Source organism: Diabrotica undecimpunctata, unplaced genomic scaffold, assembly GCF_040954645.1.
Source record: "Diabrotica undecimpunctata isolate CICGRU unplaced genomic scaffold, icDiaUnde3 ctg00001329.1, whole genome shotgun sequence".
Classification (NCBI taxonomy): domain Eukaryota; kingdom Metazoa; phylum Arthropoda; class Insecta; order Coleoptera; family Chrysomelidae; genus Diabrotica; species Diabrotica undecimpunctata.
The window spans coordinates 1-20392 of NW_027312169.1; the positions used below are offsets into that span (position 1 = coordinate 1).

General features: G+C 33.3%; 1 protein-coding gene across 1 annotated transcript; it reads left to right on the top strand.

Annotated features, from left to right (window-relative positions):
* Nucleotides 1–8771: 8771 nt before the first annotated feature.
* LOC140431549 (mitochondrial 2-oxodicarboxylate carrier-like) lies at nucleotides 8772–16927 on the top strand. Its single transcript, XM_072519448.1, has 3 exons — nucleotides 8772–9104; nucleotides 15618–15799; nucleotides 16067–16927. Exons 1-3 carry the CDS (start codon nucleotides 8772–8774, stop codon nucleotides 16182–16184), a joined length of 633 nt encoding a protein of 210 aa, XP_072375549.1. The 3' UTR covers nucleotides 16185–16927.
* Nucleotides 16928–20392: the final 3465 nt, after the last annotated feature.

Genomic DNA, 20392 nt, shown 5'->3' on the forward strand with positions numbered 1-20392 from the left:
CGCGCTATCTCAGAGTGATGATTGGGGACTCCACTTTCAGACAAAACCCTGCCACATTTTACTCCAGTTGACCAAATCGAAAGCTTTACTAAAATCTATGAAGCACAAATATGTTTGTTATGTTGAATTCTCTGGATTTTCCTACAATATGCCGTACGTTTAAAATTTGTTCTCTAGTACCCACGTCGGGACGAAACCTTGTTCCTCCGCAATGTTAGGTAGTAAAAAGGGCTTTTTTAGTCTCATTTAACCGCCTTTTAACGATTTGTTTACAATATGTTGAAGAATTTCCTAACCTCTGTACCAGTTGAATGACGATTTCTTAGTACTGAAAATACTACAAAACGGTAGTCCCGATGAGTGTTTTTTTATATTTTATTTTGGGTAACTTCGTTACAGAACTCTAAAAATCGGCCCCCTTTATCTTTGCGTTCTCCAAGACCAAACCGTCCTATAAAATTTCTTCTTCATTCACTTCACCGATCTTGGCATTTAGAGTTTCCATTATTATTTTAATATCTTTTCTATTTACCTTGTCAGTCGCACTTTTAATATCTGAGTAAAACTTTTCTAACTGATATAAGAAGAAACTCAAGAAGTTTAATTTTCATAGGTAGTTAAGTCTAGTAGGGTAATTTGCGTAGTTGCAACTTTTTATTGTTTTGTATGTTGAAAAAAGTCTATGTGACTCTTGCAACATGTAGTTCGTGCATTATTTGTTGTAAAGTTGGATTTGCCAGGGTGTCAAGATAGGGTAAAAAGGTGGGGTTCTAGAACTTCTTGGATATAACGCTGCGCGTTCATGTTACCTCTGATGAAGATTTAAAGTGACCTGGAATCATAAGCTATAGCACCCTAAACCATAAACTCGAACAGTGTGATGAACATGTCTTTCAACAAAAAAACTGTGGATTCCTCCTTTCACCACGTCGCCTTCCTAACCCTCGCTCGACCATCGTGCATGCCTAAACAAAATCGAGATTCGTCACTAAATACAATACTATTCCATTCCTGATTCCAAGTGACCGTTCTCTGCACCACTGAAGGCGATTACGGCGGTGTTTCTGGAGTTAAATAGAGGGACCCAGTGTGGTCGGTATGAGAACAGGCCAAAACTTCTCATTCGTCGGTAAACACTTCGCATGCCAATAGGTCTTCCGTGTTCTGCAAACCATTCATTTGCAATGGAGCTGGTAGTGGAGAAACGGTCTCTTAAGGCCAATAATCTTAGGCGCGATCTTCAAGGTCTGTTGTTCTATGGCTGCGTCCAGTGCCCCCTTGCTCTTTGCGTACGGCCTTCTTTGAAGTAATGCCTGACAACACCTAACCACGGTGTCTACACTTATTTGCACTCTAACTGCAACTTCCCGAAAAAGAAAGTCCAGCTTCCCGAAGTCCCATAAATATGGCCCCCTAATCAACCTCATAAGTTGACGAAATCGACAGGTCTCCGTACTCTAGGCATCGTAACCAATCGTAAAGAATGTCAAGAACCACAATCCGCCAAATTTGGATCTTTACCTGCGGCTGAAATATTAATTTTTAGATTGTTAGTGAATTTAAAAACAAAAAGTATAAAAACCGGAATCTCCAACTGATAAGCTAAAAAATTTATCACTTGTTTTTTTTCAGCAAGATAAATAAATTACACCAAATTTTATTGAAATAAATCATTTAAACTGGCTGTTTCGGATTTCTATGTCACTTAGTATATTAAAGAAAAAATTAACCTTTTAAAAAAACCAAAATTATTATTCCGAGTTATCTCGTCACAGGAAAATTAAGTTAAACGTTGTTTGCCATAAAAGCATAGGGTATATTTTATATATTTGCTTTAGTGTGATAGTCTTTGAGCATGGCAACAAACAAGAAATGCACTTTACGTTATATGGCTTGAAACACATATATCCTCGTTTCTTTTCGAACTCTTTTTCCAGTGTTATCCCTTTTTCTGCTCACATTGCCACATTGACGTGTCGGATTATTTTTTTTATGTTTTGGAGAAACATTCTGGGAAATGTCTATTAGATAAAGTACCTCGGCTTGATTTTAGCACATACCCTACAGTCACGAGTCATACTCTTGACCTTCAATGAGAGAGAAAGGCAAATTCTTTGATTTTATCCAATGAAACATACGTGTTACCCCTGGATGACAAAGTGCAGTGTGAAGGTGACTTGAGTTTTGATGCACCTGCCGCCCGTGGTAGTAGCACAGGAGCAGATGCGAGATGAAGCATCCGCTACTTGGTTGTCTTTCCTGGTCGATACATATTTCATATTTATAAGGTGCCAATTCCAAGTCGCCATCTTTGTATTTTCTCATTTTTAATCTTACTGGAATGCTTTATGTTGAACATAAATGTTACAGACTTTTGATCAGTAATGATTGTGAAAGGCTTTCCTATAAGAAAATGGCCGCCACTTCTTTTGAGATTCAACAATAGCGTATGGTTCTTTCTCCACAGCAGAATGGTTCAGCTCACTAGAGCTGAAACTGAGTTAAGTGATCTTGAATCTCTGGAATCTCTGGAATCCTGACTGAAGGTAGCAGCAATCGAGTGTTTTGAAGCATCAGTTTCAACAACAAATGGCAATATTTTCGTTGATAGCGTGATCAGAATGTCTTTGCAACTATAGATTTCAGATTTTCAAAACAAGATAAAGCATTTTCGTTCAATGGGAAATGTTGACTTGAGCGAATGTGTGGACCCCTTTCAGAAAATTTGGGAATCCATTTTGAATAATGGGCAAACATACCTAATACCCTTCTGAGAGATTCAGTGTCCATTCGGTGGAGGCATTTTTAATAAGGGTTGTAGTCTGCTACCATCGGGCTTTATGACTGGTTTGGTCCTATAGTATAACCAAGTAAGTTTATTACTGTTTGATTGAATTTGCTCTTGGTTTGTTTAGTGTCAAGCCATATTTGTCTGTTTCCTTCAGAAAGTTCTCAAGATTTTTGTCATGTTCCTACTTTCGTCTTACCACAAAACAGTTATTTCATCAAGGTAGGCACTATATCCCCCCCTTAAAGGTTTTCTGTGCGTATGAGCCAGTCAATTGTTCTTTGGAAATTGGCTACACCATTGGTAACACCAAACGAATGCGACCAAAATTGATACAGTTTCCCCAGCGGCTTCAAAAGCTGTGTACATCTTTTCATGTGGAAGTATTGGAACCTGATGGGGTATGCACTTTGGAAATCTATTGCACTAAAGATAGTGAATTGTAATACATTGGACACCATTTCCCTCGATATTTGGCAGGGGATAGGCATCAAGTTGAGTGAATCGATTACTTAATTGTTTGAGAATAATCAATGACAAGCCGCTTCTTGTGAGTTTCGTTTTTCGTGATAAGCACTTGCGCTCTCCAAGGGTATCGACTTTCCTTCAATAATGCCATCATTAAAAGCTTCTTTCACCCTCATTTTGCCCCTGCGCGATTTTACTGCGATAGGTTTACAATTTGAAGTCAGGTTACAAAAAAAAAGGAACTGCAGGTACTGAGGCTTCAACTACACTACATACCTTGATTACTTCTTTAGGTCCTCCAAATTCAAACTCTAGACTTGAGTGGTTAGATAGAACATCATAGCCAATTATAATATCAGCATAGAGATTTTTAACTATCAGTAAATTATTGTTGTCGTACGAGTGGTCACCAATTTTAATATTTTGAGTAGTCACATCTCTTTAATTCAGAGGTGTGTGATAATGAGGCCATAGAAACAGTCTGAATACAAGGCTTCCTAGGGAGTTTGCCACCAGGTTAGCAAAGTCTTCCATTAATAAAACTGACAGAGCTACCAGACGCGCTATCTCAGAGTCATCAGCACGAAGGCCTTTTATAGATGCAGGCACTATAGCTTTCTTCAATGAAGCAGCAGTAGCAGCAATAATGCAGGCTGTGCAGTTATCGTAGCCTTCAAATACGTTGGCAGATGCACTAGTGCTCTTGGAGCGGCAAACCTTTGCAAAGTGTCCCTTTTTATTACAGGATTTGCAGATGGATTCCCGAGCAGGACAGTTCTTCCTTGAATGTATTGGCCCACCACAGAAAAAACATTTGTGTTTGAAAAAAAAAAAAACTAGAAGAGTTAGTAGAGTTGGTAGCAGCTGTCACAGTGACACATTCAGAATTTGTTGGAGAGCTCTGTGACTCAAATTGATAGTTACAAGGTAGCGCACTAAGTTCTGAATGTTGATTTGAATAAACCTGAGAGTTGAGTTCTGCCATTTCCATTGAAATAGCTATATTGTAAGTTTCTTCTAAAGTTAGTGTTAAACACTCTAGCAATCTCGATCGTATCTTTGTGGATGTCATTCCAGCGATAAAAGCTCCACGGATCGTATCATTTTTATTAGTATCAGCATCTACAGCAGTAAAATTGCAGTCTTTTGCTAACGGTTTTAAAGATTGCATGTAAGAATCGATAGACTCATCTGCCTGTTGTCGTCTAGTGGTTAGTATGTGACGAGCATGAATAGTATTGTTTGGTTTGATGTATATTTTGTCAAGAGTTTGAATGGATTATATATATATATATATATATATATATATATATATATATATATATATATATATATATATATATATATATGGAATATATATACTCGTGGCGAAATATGATTTATTAACAGTTGTAGCTTAGTATCATTAATATCTAGGGGTGGTACAGCAGCACCATTAGCAGAAACAGCGGGAGTGACAATATGGGCAGCTAAAAAATTCATAAAAGTTCTCTTCCAATGGTCCCATTCCTTTGCTGTTGATTTCACAGATGGATCCCCGTCGAACCTCTCGGGTCTTAAATACTTCTCCATTTATGTTGATTAAATTGAAGTGATAAAGCAAAACGTAGGATATAAGGTTTTAATCAAAATAAATTGTACAGATAATGTTAACAAAAACAATAGAAATTAATATGGCAGTGACAGTGACTTATGTCAAACACTGACAGCATAAAGTTGCCTACAATACTTAAAGTCTACAGCCAAAGCGGTTAGCCAAGAAGGTTAATATCACATCAGTATTCTTCGTTATTAGAAAAATGTAAATATTTTTTTATTTGGCAATATCTCTGATAGTTCATAGCTTCTCTGAAAAATGGAGTTGATATTGTGGATTGTTTTGACCAATACAGTTGTTGGTCCGGCTTTTTTACGATGCTCTGTAGAATAACTGAATCAAGGAAAAGACGTATTTCAGCATCTGTAGTTTCCCTCCAATGTAATCTTTTCGACGTAGCTGGAGCATTTCTAGTTATTTGTTCGGCATACCGATTGGTTTCGATGGTAATGTGACCAATAATACTATCGTCAACGAATTTATTGAAGAAGTGGAAGACGTTGTTTGGCTCAGGAATTTCAAAATTTATAGATTTCCCATGAAACGGAAATCTAGGTGGTGGCGATAAAATATTTATTTCACGCCATTTACGTGCTGCTGTTACATCAGTATCACTATAATCTGAATCATTAAATTCATCAAAAACACTTTCGGTATCACTTTCAGAACCTGAACGGCTTATATCATCCTCCATTAATGCCGCACAGTATTCGTATGTAAAAGAAACAAACTGCGATACACCTTTTTCAATGATCACGCGCTATCTCAGAGTGTTACCACATCCGTACCACTGCGCTCAGCGTGGTGAGTGATGGCTTGGCACAGCAAGTTTCCCCACCATCGTGTATAATACAGCGACAACACAATAGACGAGTTAACACGTTTTAATATATTTTAATGCCACTATTTAATACGATTTTAAACGGTTTGCTACTGTTCAGCTGTTCAGTCAACATTCAGTGCGAGATATCTCGGGTTAATAATTTCTGTTAAAAATTGTTTGGCCGAGTATACTCGGGATAAAGTGTTAAACGGTTAACCATAAGTCCTCCTGAATCGTTATTATAAATTGTCAACTTTTTACCTTTGCGATTCTTCTATAAATTCGAGCCTGTTTTCTTACTATTATCTATGCTGTGAAAAATAAGAACTTTTTACATTTTCCTTTTTAATTCTATCGTAATTACTTTTCAGTATTGCATTATTTTTGTCTTATTTATTGCAATTGCTGTTTGTACTCTTGGAAACTTATTTATTATTTGTTGCATATCTTAGTCTAAGTTTTGCGTTCAGTAATAAATCGAATTTATATCTTCCTTATGTTCACCTCTTTTATTAGAGATTTTTGTTCTTCTATTGCATTATTTTAAGATATTTGATTTCACTCTTCGTTTAGTTATATTAACAGAATATTCACCTAGTCTATCTGTATCCTAAATAATTATTTAATTTGTATTTTAAAAACGATATTTAAAAAAAGCAGAGAAAGTGTATTTTAAGTACACGACATCGGGAACGGTTCAACCATTTTAAAAAACGCCCAGTGTTTTGTTTTCTAATTTTTTTTACTAAAAATTGAATATATTTTTAATTTACTTATTGCTACCTCGAAGCTAAAATTAGCTTATTTTATTATTGATTCCAAATTTTATAATTGCTTTAATTTGCTGTGATTAAGAACTAATTATTTCAAGGTTTGTCACTGATCTTTATCTTCTGTTTTATTATTGATGGGTTACGTCACATTTCATCCTTAGTCACCGCACTTTGTCTAAAATTAGTGGAAATTAGTCAATAATGAGACTAATATGTTTTTTTATTGACTCTAATATTTTCATTGTGTTGACGTTGAAATATAGAAAAACAATTGATATACAAATACATCGAAAAGACAAGCCAAAATTCATAATTTTTAGTTCCCATATGTCCATTTAAAACGATAATTTTTGGAAGTTTTCGTCAGATTTGCTAAATTTATAAGATATGATATGCACTAAAAACTATAGACCTTTGTCTCTGGATACCTAGAGCTCTTGCTAAATATCTAGAGATATTTATCAGCGACAATCTTCTTACAGCAACAGTAAGGTTTATGCAAGCTGCCTTACTGTGCTGAAGATTCGTCTTTAGGACCTTTCTTCTTCTTCTTCAAGTGCCATCTTCGTTCCGAAGGTTGGCGATCATCAGGACTATACGTATTTTCGAAACTGCTGACCGAAACAATTCGTTGCTGCTACAGCTATACCATTCCCGTAGATTCTTTAGCCAGGAGTTTCGTCTTCTTCCTATGGACTTTTTTCCTGCTATTTTCCCTTGCATAATTATTCGAAGCAGTTCATATCTTTCGCCTCTTGTAATGTGTTCCAAGTATTGCAGTTTTCGTTTTTTGATCGTAAATATGACTTCCTTTTCTTTATTCATTCTTCTCAAGACCTCGACATTTGTGACTCTCTCGGTCCATGATATTCTCAGGATTCTGCGATACATCCACAGTTCAAATACCTCTAATTTTTTGGTATCAATCTTTTTCAACGTCCATGACTCCATTCCGCAAAACAGCACAGAAAGTACGTAACATCTCATCAGGCGAAGTTTCATTTCAAGGCTCAAATCTTTTCCGCAGAACACTCTCTTCATTTTAGTGAATATGGATCTGGCTTTTTCTATTCTTACTTTGATTTCTGCTGAGCTATCGTTGTCTTCATTTATAAAAGTGCCCAAATATTTGTATTTGCTAACTCGATCGATAATTTCATTGTGTAAATATAAATTTTGGACATTTTGTGTTGATTTCGATATTACCATAAATTTAGTTTTCTTTATGTTCAAAGATAGTCCATATTCTTCGCTGCAGTCTGCTGTCTTATTCACCAATGTCTGTAGCTCTTCAAGTGTTTCTGCGATCAGAACGGTGTCGTCGGCAAATCTCAGATTGTTTAATCTAACACCATTTATTTTAATACCTACGGATTACTCAGAGAGTGTTCTATTCATTACGTCTTCGGAATAGAGTTTAAACAGGGTTGGTGACAGTATACACCCTTGTCTCACACCTCGCTTTATTTCAATTTCTTCGGTGGTATTATTCTCTACTCTCACTACTGCTTTCTGATTGTAGTACATATTTGTTATTAGTCGGATGTCTCGTTTATCTAAATTCTTTTCTGTCAGGAGTCTGATTAGGTGATCATGCCGCACTTTATCAAAGGCCTTGTTGTAATATATGAAACACATGAATACATCTTGATTTATGTCAAGACATCTTTGAGACATAACGTTCAGTGCAAACAACGCCTCTCTTGTTCCAAGTCCATTTTGGAATCCAAACTGGGTATTATTGATGTCCATTTCCAGTTTTCTGTGTACTCTAGAGTGTATAATTTTCAGGAATATTTTCAGTACATGGCTCATCAGACTGATTGTACGGTAATCACTACATTGTTTGGCATTTATCTTTTTTGGTATAATAACAAAGGTGGATAAAAGCCATTCTTGTGGTATTTTTCCTGATGTATAAATGCTATTGAAAAGTTCAACTAAAATATGAATCGAGTCTTTTTCTATTAGTTTAAGGATTTCCGTTGGTATTTCTCGTCTCCTTGTATGTTACTTAGCTCAGATTGTTGTCTATCATCTGCAACGAGTTCTTCAATATAGTTTTTCCATGTCTTCAACTGTTCTTCTAGTTCTGTTATTATGTTTCCGTTGACATTATACAGGGTATTTGGCTGCTTACGTTTTTGTGTACCTGCAAGTTCTTTGGACAAGGACAAGGACCTTTGTTAGGGAGTAATTAGCACCTATTTGTTGCAGCTATAGAGTCCGCTACCGAGATCGCATCTCTGCACGTTTCTTTTTTATTTGAGTTCCAGATTTCTAGACCATCACTTAAAAAACTTGATTTAAAACAATAAAAATATGTCACTGTATTTATATCACCTCACAAATCTATTTATCGTATATCTAAACTTTTTACAGACATTTTCCTTGGCAGGACTCGGAGCAGGAGCCACTGAGGCCGTTTTTGTCAACCCTTTTGAAGTGGTGAAGGTGTCTCTACAATCCAACAAAGCAAAATCCAGCGAAGTCCCTAGCACTTGGGCTGTAACTAGAGTTATTATACAGGAAAATGGGTTCGGTTTGAAGGGTTTGAACAAAGGACTTACGGCTACTGTTGCGAGAAATTCCATATTTAATATGTTTTATTTCGGATTTTACCATTCTGTGAAGGGTATGCTGCCAGAATGTGAAGTAAGTAGTAAAAATATTCGATTTGAGATATATATTTTAGACTGCATATCATTTAAGTTGACGACTTGTATATCTTTTTGTTACTGTCGTATAACATCTTTAAGTATAGTAAGCATTTTCATAGCACCTGTTTTTTATTAGCAAGTCTAGTTTAGTAACAGTAACAAATTATATGTTCTGGTGCTAAGAAATAGGTACCGAAGGCGGACTAATCAGAAAAATTATCAACTGAAGATGTAAAAGGCAAGGCAAATTACTATATTATAGAGGTCTCTTGTTAATCATTATGACAAATACAGCCAGCTAACTGATTCTTAATGATAATAACAAAATTTAGAAGTATGGAATGTCCTATTGGGAGCTCTGTTTGATGCCACCACTATAGTTTATTTTTATGAACGAGAGAGTAATTAGCATAATTTTAACTGGTACCTCCGACCACTCCATGGGCGTGCTCAAGATTAATTGAAAAATTACTTTGAATAATTGTAAAAAATAAATGAATTATTTCAGTGTTATAAAGTGTTATGTGTATGTAAACAAAAGTGACCTCTTTTATCACACACTATATTAGAACTGACTGGCCTACATTAAAAAGGGTTTTAAAAAATTCACATTTTTTTTAATTTTTAAAAATTACAAAAGAGAAAAAGAGTTTTTAAAACCGTCTAAGGTATGTTAAATAGATGAATAAAAATATTAATATAAAACTTACAGCTACTTGTTACAAATCCAAATCAGATTCAGAAGATGAACTTTCAGAACCAAGATTTATAATAACTGGCTCGATCATTTTATCAGTAATATTGTCCAGCTTCCACATTTTTTCCTCTTCTTTAATAGTGTGATTTACTGCCTTTTCCCAGTTTTCAGGTTTTACATTATTTACGGCCTCCAAAAACAACTGTTTAACATCATGAATTTTAAAAGTGGTATTTTTTCTTGAAACTTCACTCTTTATCTGTGCCCATACCAGTTCAATCGGGTTTAATTCACAATGATATGGTGGGGATCTAAGTACTGTCATTCCACGATTTTTGGCAATTTCATCAATTTCGTATTTTTTAAATTTTTCTTTATGAAGGGCACACAACGAATAAAGTTCCTTTCTTATAGATCCGGGATGGTACGTAATATTTTTTGAACTCAGCCAATTCTGCAAGTCTTTTTTTAACCACTTGGTTGTGGGCAGTCCTTCTATAAGTCTGGAGTGATAACTTGCATTATCCATTACTATTACACAGTTCTTAGGAAGAAGATCTATCATTTGTTCGAACCATTCTTGAAAGACATCAGCGTTCATGTCTTCATGGTAGTCACCGGTACGAGTTGATTCAAAAGTTAATAAACCACCTTCAACAAAACCGTCTGAACTGCCAATGTGTACTTATCAGCCTGCGTCCCTTTCCTGATGGTGGGTTTAAACCAGTAGATAAGTTATTTACAAAAGCGTGCCTTTGACTTGTAACAGTTTCATCCTGCCAAAATGTATTTGGTGTATGACCCTCGTTGATCCATGTTTCATCAAGATAAAATATTTTTCTTTTTTGGTTTCTCATTTCCTTTATGGTTCTTAGAAAATGTCTTCTCCATATGACAATATCGCTTCTTTCTAATAAAATAGACTTTCTGGGATTCTTTTTCCAGCGGAAGCCTATTTCTTTTAAAAGTTTCCATAACGTACTTCGACTCATTTCTGGGTAATCCTTATCATCTCGAACTGAGACAAGAACTTTATCCAATGTTGGAAATTCTTGTCTAAAGAAGAATTCATGCACTTTCCGTCGAAGTCCTTCTTTAAAATGATATTCTATTTGAAATTTTGGTTTCCCTGGAGCATTACGTGGCATTTGAAAACTACCACATTTCTCTTCTTTAATAACTCTGTAAATCGTAGATTTCCCAACACCAAGTGTACTGCTAACTAACTCAACGGTCTCATCAACACTTTCACATAAACGTTTGTCTGTAAATGATTTAAAACAATTAAATATTAATGTTTTTTCATTAACTGTTAAAGGACCAATTTTTCGGCGTTTACACGGCACTTCCAAATTTTCCATAACACTAGTATACACAATAAACTGCACCTTGCAACTGAAGTACCTACTTTTAGTGAACTGTTAAGAATTTTGAATACGCCACTTGGACCTTCCTACAAAATGGAAAAACCCACTATCACATTTTCTGTGGAATAAGTTTAGAAGGTAATTATCTAGTCAATTACTGTCGTAGATTCCTGGAATTAAAGAATTAAATGTTTGATTGTTGAAACCCTTACTTCGTGGAATGCACTCATTTCAGATAAAATAAAACGTTTTATTTTATCTAAAGAATTAAACTTTATTTTGCAAATAGGTAGGTACTTATTAAACTTTTATTGGTTATATATAACCAATAAAATAAACATCTTACATTTCTTGCGAATTCATTAGTACCTGTTAACCTCCATCACTCCGACACTGGCAACCTTATTTAGGGATTAGTAACCCTCACAACTATTGTATTCTATTCTGCTCCAACCTTTATACCTGGTGGTCATAGTCAATTTAAAATTGTTTTCCTATATACTTCTGTAAACTTGTTGACAAATATCTGTTTTTCATTGAGTCACCCGTATCAACAGTTTAGGGATTTGCATACATAATTTATTGTTTTATTACTCTCTCATACATAAAAATACACTATAATATGTGGTTTGTTCTCATTTTAACTTTCTTTGTTTTTTCGATTTAAAAAGTTTGTTTTGCTATATGTCTTATATACACTAAGATATGCATCAAACACTTAACATTTATATATCTGTTATGATTCTGTGTTCATCTTTATACCATTTTTATTTATCGTTTCCTCACCATATTTTCCCATTCTGCAAATATCTTGACCAATTAATTGGTTCTGAAAATCACTAATATATTTACTAAAGGCTAAGCGGGATAAGGTGGTAATAACTACACTCAGCTGGATTCTTACTTGGAATTGGTCACTCGAAAGTACATATCTAGAAACCCTTTAGCCAAATTTTTAGTTCCCTAGGTGGTCCCAGGGGTCTACCATCGCAAAAATGTTTTTATAGCAAAAAAAAAACATTTGCTGAGCTTTAAAAACTCTGAGAAAAAATTCATGCAGATACATTTTCATGTACAAAAAAAAACTGATTTTTTCAGTTTTTTGAATCAAAATTGAACTTAAGAATTTTTTAAAGAATTTTTGGATATCTAGGTAATTTTTGGTAAACTAATTAATTATTTTTCGTATATTTTTTCCGTTCTTTTAACTGGCTGGGTTAGATTTGCCATTTTCTCTGTGGAACATCCTCAAAATTAGAAAAATCCCATTTTTTGTGCCTTTCCCCCATTTTTTTAGCACTTAAACTCAACCGCATGTCGAATAAAACACGATTTTTGATATATTTTTTTGTTATTTCTGATAGCGGGATCAGGTTTGTCATTTTCAGACAAAAACATACTCAAAATACGACAAACCCTCTTTTTTTATATTTCTTTCCATGTTTTTAGCAATTTTTCCCATTGCCGCAATTATTTATTATCTTAGCAATGCAAGGCATGTCAAAAATTGTTAGACCTCAAAAATACTTTTAGACTTATTTATCACATCAGATACTTGACTGACCCCTTAATAAAATACTATATTGAAGAAGACTAGAACTGTTCTAATGTGATTTGAACATTTTTTACTATTTTGTAATTTTATAATTTTATAAACATTTTATTATTATTAATAAAAATTGAGAAAAAAATGTCTACTATGAAGTTAAATATAATTATTTTATTAATTTAATCCGTAAATGATAATATTTAAATGATAATCGCCACTCAAATAATGGGAAAAACAAAAATCATTAATTGTCATATTTCTTCTTCTTCAAGTGCCATCTTCGTTCCGAAGGTTGGCGATCATCAGGGCTATACGTATTTTCGAAACTGCTGACCGAAACAATTCGTTGCTGCTACAGCTATACCATTCCCGTAGATTCTTTAGCCAGGAGTTTCGTCTTCTTCCTATGGACCTTTTTCCTGCTATTTTTCCTTGCATAATTATTCGAAGCAGTTCATATCTTTCGCCTCTTGTAATGTGTCCCAAGTATTGCAGTTTTCGTTTTTTGATCGTAAATATGACTTCCTTTTCTTTATTCATTCTTCTCAAGACCTCGACATTTGTGACTCTCTCGGTCCATGATATTCTCAGGATTCTGCGATACATCCACAGTTCAAATGCCTCTAATTTTTTGGTATCAATCTTTTTCAATGTCCATGACTCCATTCCGTAGAACAGCACAGAAAGTACGTAACATCTCATCAGGCGAAGTTTCATTTCAAGGCTCAAATCTCTTCCGCAGAACACTCTCTTCATTTTAGTGAATATGGATCTGGCTTTTTCTATTCTTATTTTGATTTCTGCTGAGCTATCGTTGTCTTCATTTATAAAAGTGCCTAAATATTTGTATTTGCTAACTCGATCGATAATTTCATTGTGTAAATATAAATTTTGGACATTTTGTGTTGATTTCGATATTACCATAAATTTAGTTTTCTTTATGTTCAAAGATAGTCCATATTCTTCGCTGCAGTCTGCTATCTTATTCACCAATGTCTGTAGCTCTTCAAGTGTTTCTGCGATCAGAACGGTGTCGTCGGCAAATCTCAGATTGTTTAATCTAACACCATTTATTTTAATACCTACGGATTGCTCAGAAAGTGTTCTATTCATTACGTCTTCGGAATAGAGATTAAACAGGGTTGGTGACAGTATACACCCTTGTCTCACACCTCGCTTTATTTCAATTTCTTCAGTGGTATTATTCTTTACTCTCACTACTGCTTTCTGATTGTAGTACATATTTGCTATTAGTCGGATGTCTCGTTTATCTAAATTCTTTTCTGTCAGGAGTCTGATTAGGTGATCATGCCGCACTTTATCAAAGGCCTTGTTGTAATCTATGAAACACATGAATACATCTTGATTTATGTCAAGACATCTTTGAGACATAACGTTCAGTGCAAACAACGCCTCTCTTGTTCCAAGTCCATTTCGGAATCCAAACTGGGTATTATTGATGTCCATTTCCAGTTTTCTGTGTACTCTAGAGTGTATAATTTTCAGAAATATTTTCAGTACATGGCTCATCAGACTGATTGTACGGTAATCACTACATTGTTTGGCATTTATCTTTTTTGGTATAGTAACAAAGGTGGATAAAAGCCATTCTTGTGGTATTTTTCCTGATGTATAAATGCTATTGAAAAGTTCAACTAAAATGTGAATCGAGTCTTTTTCTATTAGTTTAAGGATTTCCGTTGGTATTTCATCTGGACCTGGGGCTTTACCATTTTTCATTCTTTTTAGTGCGTACATTACTTCTTCTTCCGTTATTTCTGGACCTTCGTCTCCTTGTATGTTACTTAGCTCAGATTGTTGTCTATCATCTGCAAAGAGTTCTTCAATATAGTTTTTCCATGTCTTCAACTGTTCTTCTAGTTCTGTTATTATGATTCCGTTGACATTATACAGGGTATTTGGCTGCTTACGTTTTTGTGTACCTGCAAGTTCTTTCACTTTTTTATGTACATTAAAAATATCATGTTTTGCCTGCAATTGCTCTATTTCTTCACATTTTCTTTTATAAAAATCTTCTTTTGCTATTCTGATTTCTATTTTGATTTCTTTCTGTATTTGTTTATACCTTTGTTCGTTTTTTCCTTTCATTATTCTCCGATTGTCCATGAGAAGAAGGATCTTATCAGTCATCCACCTTTGCTTTATTTTTGGTTTTTCTTTAGTCAGAATTTTCTTCACAGGATCTGTTATCGCCATTTTTACGTTTTGCCATTTTTTATCTATGTTGTTCGTTGGTTGAGATGTTTCTTTTTCATGAAGTATTTTGAAATTATTATCATATGTCATATTTAAATGAGGTTATCTAGTAAAAATATGAAAAAAAAACAGTTTTCGAATTAAGAGAATGTTTCGGTCCGAAAATGGCCCTGCTATTAGAAAAAACGGATAAATAGATGAAAAATCGTTCTTCAGTCACATGGTTATGTGCTAAAAACAGAGAATAAATATTAAAAAATAAGCATTGTCGTATTTTGAGCATCTTCTGGTCTAAAAATGGAAAACCAGATATTAGAAATGATGAAAGAATATATCAAACATCATTATTGATTATGCAGTTGAGCTTATGTGCTAAAAACATGGGGGAAACACCAAAAAATAGAGTTTTTTTTAGAATTTTGAGGATGTTCGGGAGCAAAAATGGAAAATCTAATCCCGCCATTCAAAAGAACGGAAAAAATACACGAAAAATAATTATTTGGAAGTGTAAAATTACCTACATATCTTAAAATTCTTTGAAAAATTCAAATAGTTTCTGAACTCAATTTTGATACAAAAAATTTGAAATAAATGTTTTTGTATCAAATGTATATTTTCATGCCCAAAAATGTAAATGTATAGTTATAGTAAAATAATTGACCAATGTTTTCATTTTAGAATCCTTACACAGAATTTTTCAAGAAGATTGGACTCGGTTTCATTTCAGGAAGTGTAGCGTCTTGTTTAAATATTCCATTCGACGTGGCCAAATCCAGAATCCAAGGTCCTCAACCGGTGCTTGGTGAAATCAAATACAGAACGACGCTCAACTCAATGGCCATTGTGTATCGGGAGGAAGGGTAAGTACTTTTCTTATTAATTGTCACTTCAATGACATGTCATTGCTTATTGTTTTTTTAAGACCTTTTTTAAGTGTATACTCTTTTTGATATTATTTGATGTCCCATTCCCAGATATGTTCGAATCCATGACCATCTAAACAGTTATAACTCAAAACGCGGAATTATACCATGCTAATACTATCAGTAATAAACCAAGAAAAACACTAATAAATTTTTTACGCCACAAAGAATCTTTTATATACTAATATTAATTTTATTTTGCAGATTGGCTGCCCTATACAAAGGCCTTCTTCCGAAAGTTCTCAGGTTGGGACCAGGCGGTGCTATCATGCTTGTTGTTTACGAGTACTCACACAAATATCTGACCGAAGTGTTCAAGTAATCGCCGATTCTTATTGATCAAAGAGTGATTTGCATTTAGTTAACATAACAAATTGCTTTTTTATTTTGCCATAACCACATAAAGCGTTTTAAATTCTTGAACTCGCCACGTAGATGGCGTCGTATGTCATACATCATATATCAGAATTTGTCGTTACTGTCAAAATACCTTACTAACTTTCAAAAGTTATTAAAATATTTTGATATATTAGTGTGAAGTCTTGCAATCTTTGTTAAAGGTATGAGTTCACTGTTACCATATGATTATAGGAATTTGACATAAGTGTAAAGATTGCCTTTACTGTTAAGGTTTGTGATTACTATCAACATTGACATTACTGTTAAGAGTGGTCGAATAAATTGAACATTACTGGCGATACCTTCTTGTCGGTATGTTTTATTCCTTTTACTTTGAAATTATATGTAAATATTATTAATTTTATGTATTTTTACAATTTATAGACCACTGTATATTAATGAACTTACCTCAAATAAGCACATTATAACCACTTTAATAGTAAGAAAAGAAATGGTTAAAAGTCTTTCATATAACGGAACAGTTATTTAAATGTAAATGTATGTATAAGTGTCAAGTGTCATATGTCATTTATATACTTATGACGTCATTAGTATTTTTCATATAGCTCAAAGCAAATGCAAGGTGCCTAAACATTTGACAATATTTATTTTTCAGTTGTCTATTGAAAGCAGTTTTTTTCTTAGATCTTCCTGTAACTTTTTATCTTCCAGGTAACAATAGATATGGTTTAAACGTACCAAATATTTATTATAAAAAAATCTATTATCTTGTGGTAATCTATAGTCGATCTTCTTATCGGAAAAGCTGCAAGCGTAATTTTGAGGCTATAAACAGGCATTTGACAATCTATAAAACCAAAAGTATATTAATATCTTGCAGGTTTAGTCCACCTTGTGTATCTAGTCAGAATGGTGTTTTTGTTAAGTTTTTTTTGTTCAAAGCTTTTTTATATTATATTGACAAGTGGCGCTACTTATTCACTGGTAACATTATCTGTTTATAATAAAGAGTTTAATTTACCTAAATCATTTATTTGTAAAATGTGTATAAAGTGAACATTGTTTTTTATTTTTTACACTGGAATTTTATGTTCTAAAGAATATTAATAAATTTTATTGCCGATTTTGATTGTTTTAGTTTATAGTTTCAGGCTTTGGCTTCCGATGTGGCTGTGTAGGTTTACTAGATCAGTCTTGAGTTGGTCGAAGATTTCGGTGAGGCTGAAACAATAAAAAAAAATTCTAAATTCAACAAATTTAAACAATAACTGTTGGACAGAAGTTACCTACAGTTCTCCCTTGGATTTTTGCACAATTATGATATTTTTAAATAAATACTTGCCTTCGTTGATAAGGATCTGCTTCTTGAACCTCTGTTTCAGTAACAGTTGCTATGTTCTTTGTTTCTGTGTTTACTTGAATTCCTATAGATTTCATATCCTAGAATAGAAATAAGGAGACAGTCAATATGTATTAAATACAGCAATATGTCTACTACAAGAAGATTTACATCATCCAGCATTAATGATAAATATTAATGATTTTCAGAAAAAGGAAACCAGTTTTGTGGCTCATTCTAAAACTAAAAGATATAATTTTAAAAAAGCAAATTTTCCTTTACTGCACTCAGAATTTCTTAATTACGACTGGAATTTTTTAGATATGTCTGATGATGTAAATACAGTCCTAGAATTATTTTATGCTAAGCTATATGAATTATTTGATATGTGTGTACCAATATACAGAAATTATAAACATCAATATCCTACATGGTACAATGCGGAAATAATTAGAATAATAAAGTTGAAATCAAAAAATATCACAAATTACAAGAAAACAGGTAATATACTTTATATGCATGAATTTAAAAGGTTGCGAAAAATAATTAAACAAATGATTAAAACTCAATATAACGTTTATCTTGAAAAAATTCAGAATAGTATTTCTAACGAATCTAATAATTTCTGGGCATATGTTCATGCAAAGAATAAAACTTCTAGAATCCCAGGTGAAATGTGTTACAACGGCGATACATTTAATAATCCTCGCGATATAATCCATGCTTTTAAGATGTTTTTTGAAAAAGTTTATTTACCTGTCGACAACAATGTATTTAATAATCAAGAATGTAGTGATATCTACTTACCCACTATTAATTTTAACGAATTTCAAGAAAATGAAATTTTAGTAGCATTTAAAAGAATTAAAAATAAAATGACGTCCGGACCGGATAATATTCCAGCATTTTTACTGAAAGATTGTTCTCGGGTATTTGTAAAGCCACTTCAAAAAATTTTTAACTTATCAATACAAACGGGAACTTATCCCGAATTATGGAAAAATGCAAAAATATGCCCTGTATTCAAAAACGGATCGAAATCTGATGTATCCAATTACAGACCGGTATCTCTGTTATCCAATTTTTCAAAGGTTTTCGAAGTAACTCTATATAATCGTATTTACTCTTCTGTTAGGGGATGGATATCACCTTATCAACATGGCTTTATAGATAAACGTTCTACTGTATCAAACTTAGCTGTAATAACTCAATATATTTCAGATGTTTTGGATGTACAAGGTCAAGTAGATGTGATATATACTGATTTTTCTACAGCGTTTGATAAGGTTGATCACAAATACCTTCTCTTTAAATTATCAAATTTGGGATTTGCTGGAAACATTTTAAAGTTACTTGAAAGCTATTTAATAGGTAGGAACCAATTTGTATCCTATAATGGTTTCATATCAGAATTAATCTTTACTACATCCGGTGTTCCACAGGGATCAAATCTAGGTCCATTGTTGTTCCTATTATATATCAATGATTTATTTTTAGATATCAATAAAAGAAAATTGTGTTTTGCGGATGACCCCGCAAGATGACCGCCGGGTGACCTCATCGAAATTCAAGGGTCAGATCTCGAAAAATGTAATAGCATTAAAGATTTAGGAGTTATATTTGATTCAAAATTAACCTTTAACAACCATATTGAGCAGAAAGCTATCCGATGCTATGAAAATGTACGGTTTTATCATCAGAAACTGTAGAAATTTTAGCGATATAAGACCGATTAAACTGCTGTATCTATCGCTGGTGCGAACAAAACTAGAATATTTGATATCCCATTTATAAATGCTATATGCAACAGATTGAAAAGGTACAACGGAAACTTTTAAAATATTTAGCTTTTAAGGGTGATGGAGTATATCCTGGCCATGGTTATGATTACGATTTGTTATGTAACAGGTTTAATATTGTAAGTTTAGAGTTAAGAAGAATTATATTTTCGGTTTCATTTTTATATAAGTTGTTACACAACTGTATTGACTGCAGTGATATATTAGGTCAAATTAGATTTAATGTGCCAAGAATTACTTCCAGGTCGACTATCGTGTTTACTTGTCCACGTGCGAGAACAAATATGTTACTGAAGTCACCCATTTATATTATGTGCAATAATTATAACAAAATATGCAACCATTGTGATATTTTCTCATGCTCAATATCTGGTTGATACCGCACTGGTTTATGGAGTACATTAGATTGTCAATTTTTTTTTTGTGAATTTTTTTCTTTTTTATTTCTTATATACGTAGTGATTTGTTTGATTATATTGTTCTCACTCTTTATTTTGTTTTCACCTACTTATTTTTTGCACTTATTTTTTTTTACTTGATATTTTTGTATCACCTACTAATGATTATATACTAATTAAAATGTATCTTAAATTTTTACCCTAGAAATGGGAAACTGTTGGGTAATAAAGCTACTATTATTATTATTCTTATTATTACAAATTTATAAAGAATCAAGGTGATTTTTCGAGTATGTATAATATTAAGAAAATAAGAGGAACCAGTTCACGTCCAAGCAATATTTTAGTCCTGTAGACTGTCCTATATTATCTTGTCCAACTTTTATTTTTTTGATAAACTTTTTAGCAGATTCATTGGACTTTCGGTAATCCGATAGAATCCTATTTGAACTACGAATCATACTACATAATTATGTATATACATAATTTGTACCGGCTCTTCCTATGACGCGATCGAAGCAATGTTTCGCCACCTAAAATTTGATATAACGTTTTACTGTTTGTTTTAATTCTTTTATAAAAGGTATAATAATAAAAACCCTATCGGGCTACATCACAGAACGTTTTCGGAATT

Coding starts and splice junctions, on each gene's coding strand:
- LOC140431549 (XM_072519448.1), top strand. CDS start 8,772: ATGTCACTGTATTTATATCACCTCACAAATCTATTTATCGTATATCTA. Junction 9,105..15,617: donor GTATGCTGCCAGAATGTGAA/GTAAGTAGTAAA, acceptor TTTTCATTTTAG/AATCCTTACACAGAATTTTT. Junction 15,800..16,066: donor ATTGTGTATCGGGAGGAAGG/GTAAGTACTTTT, acceptor TTTATTTTGCAG/ATTGGCTGCCCTATACAAAG.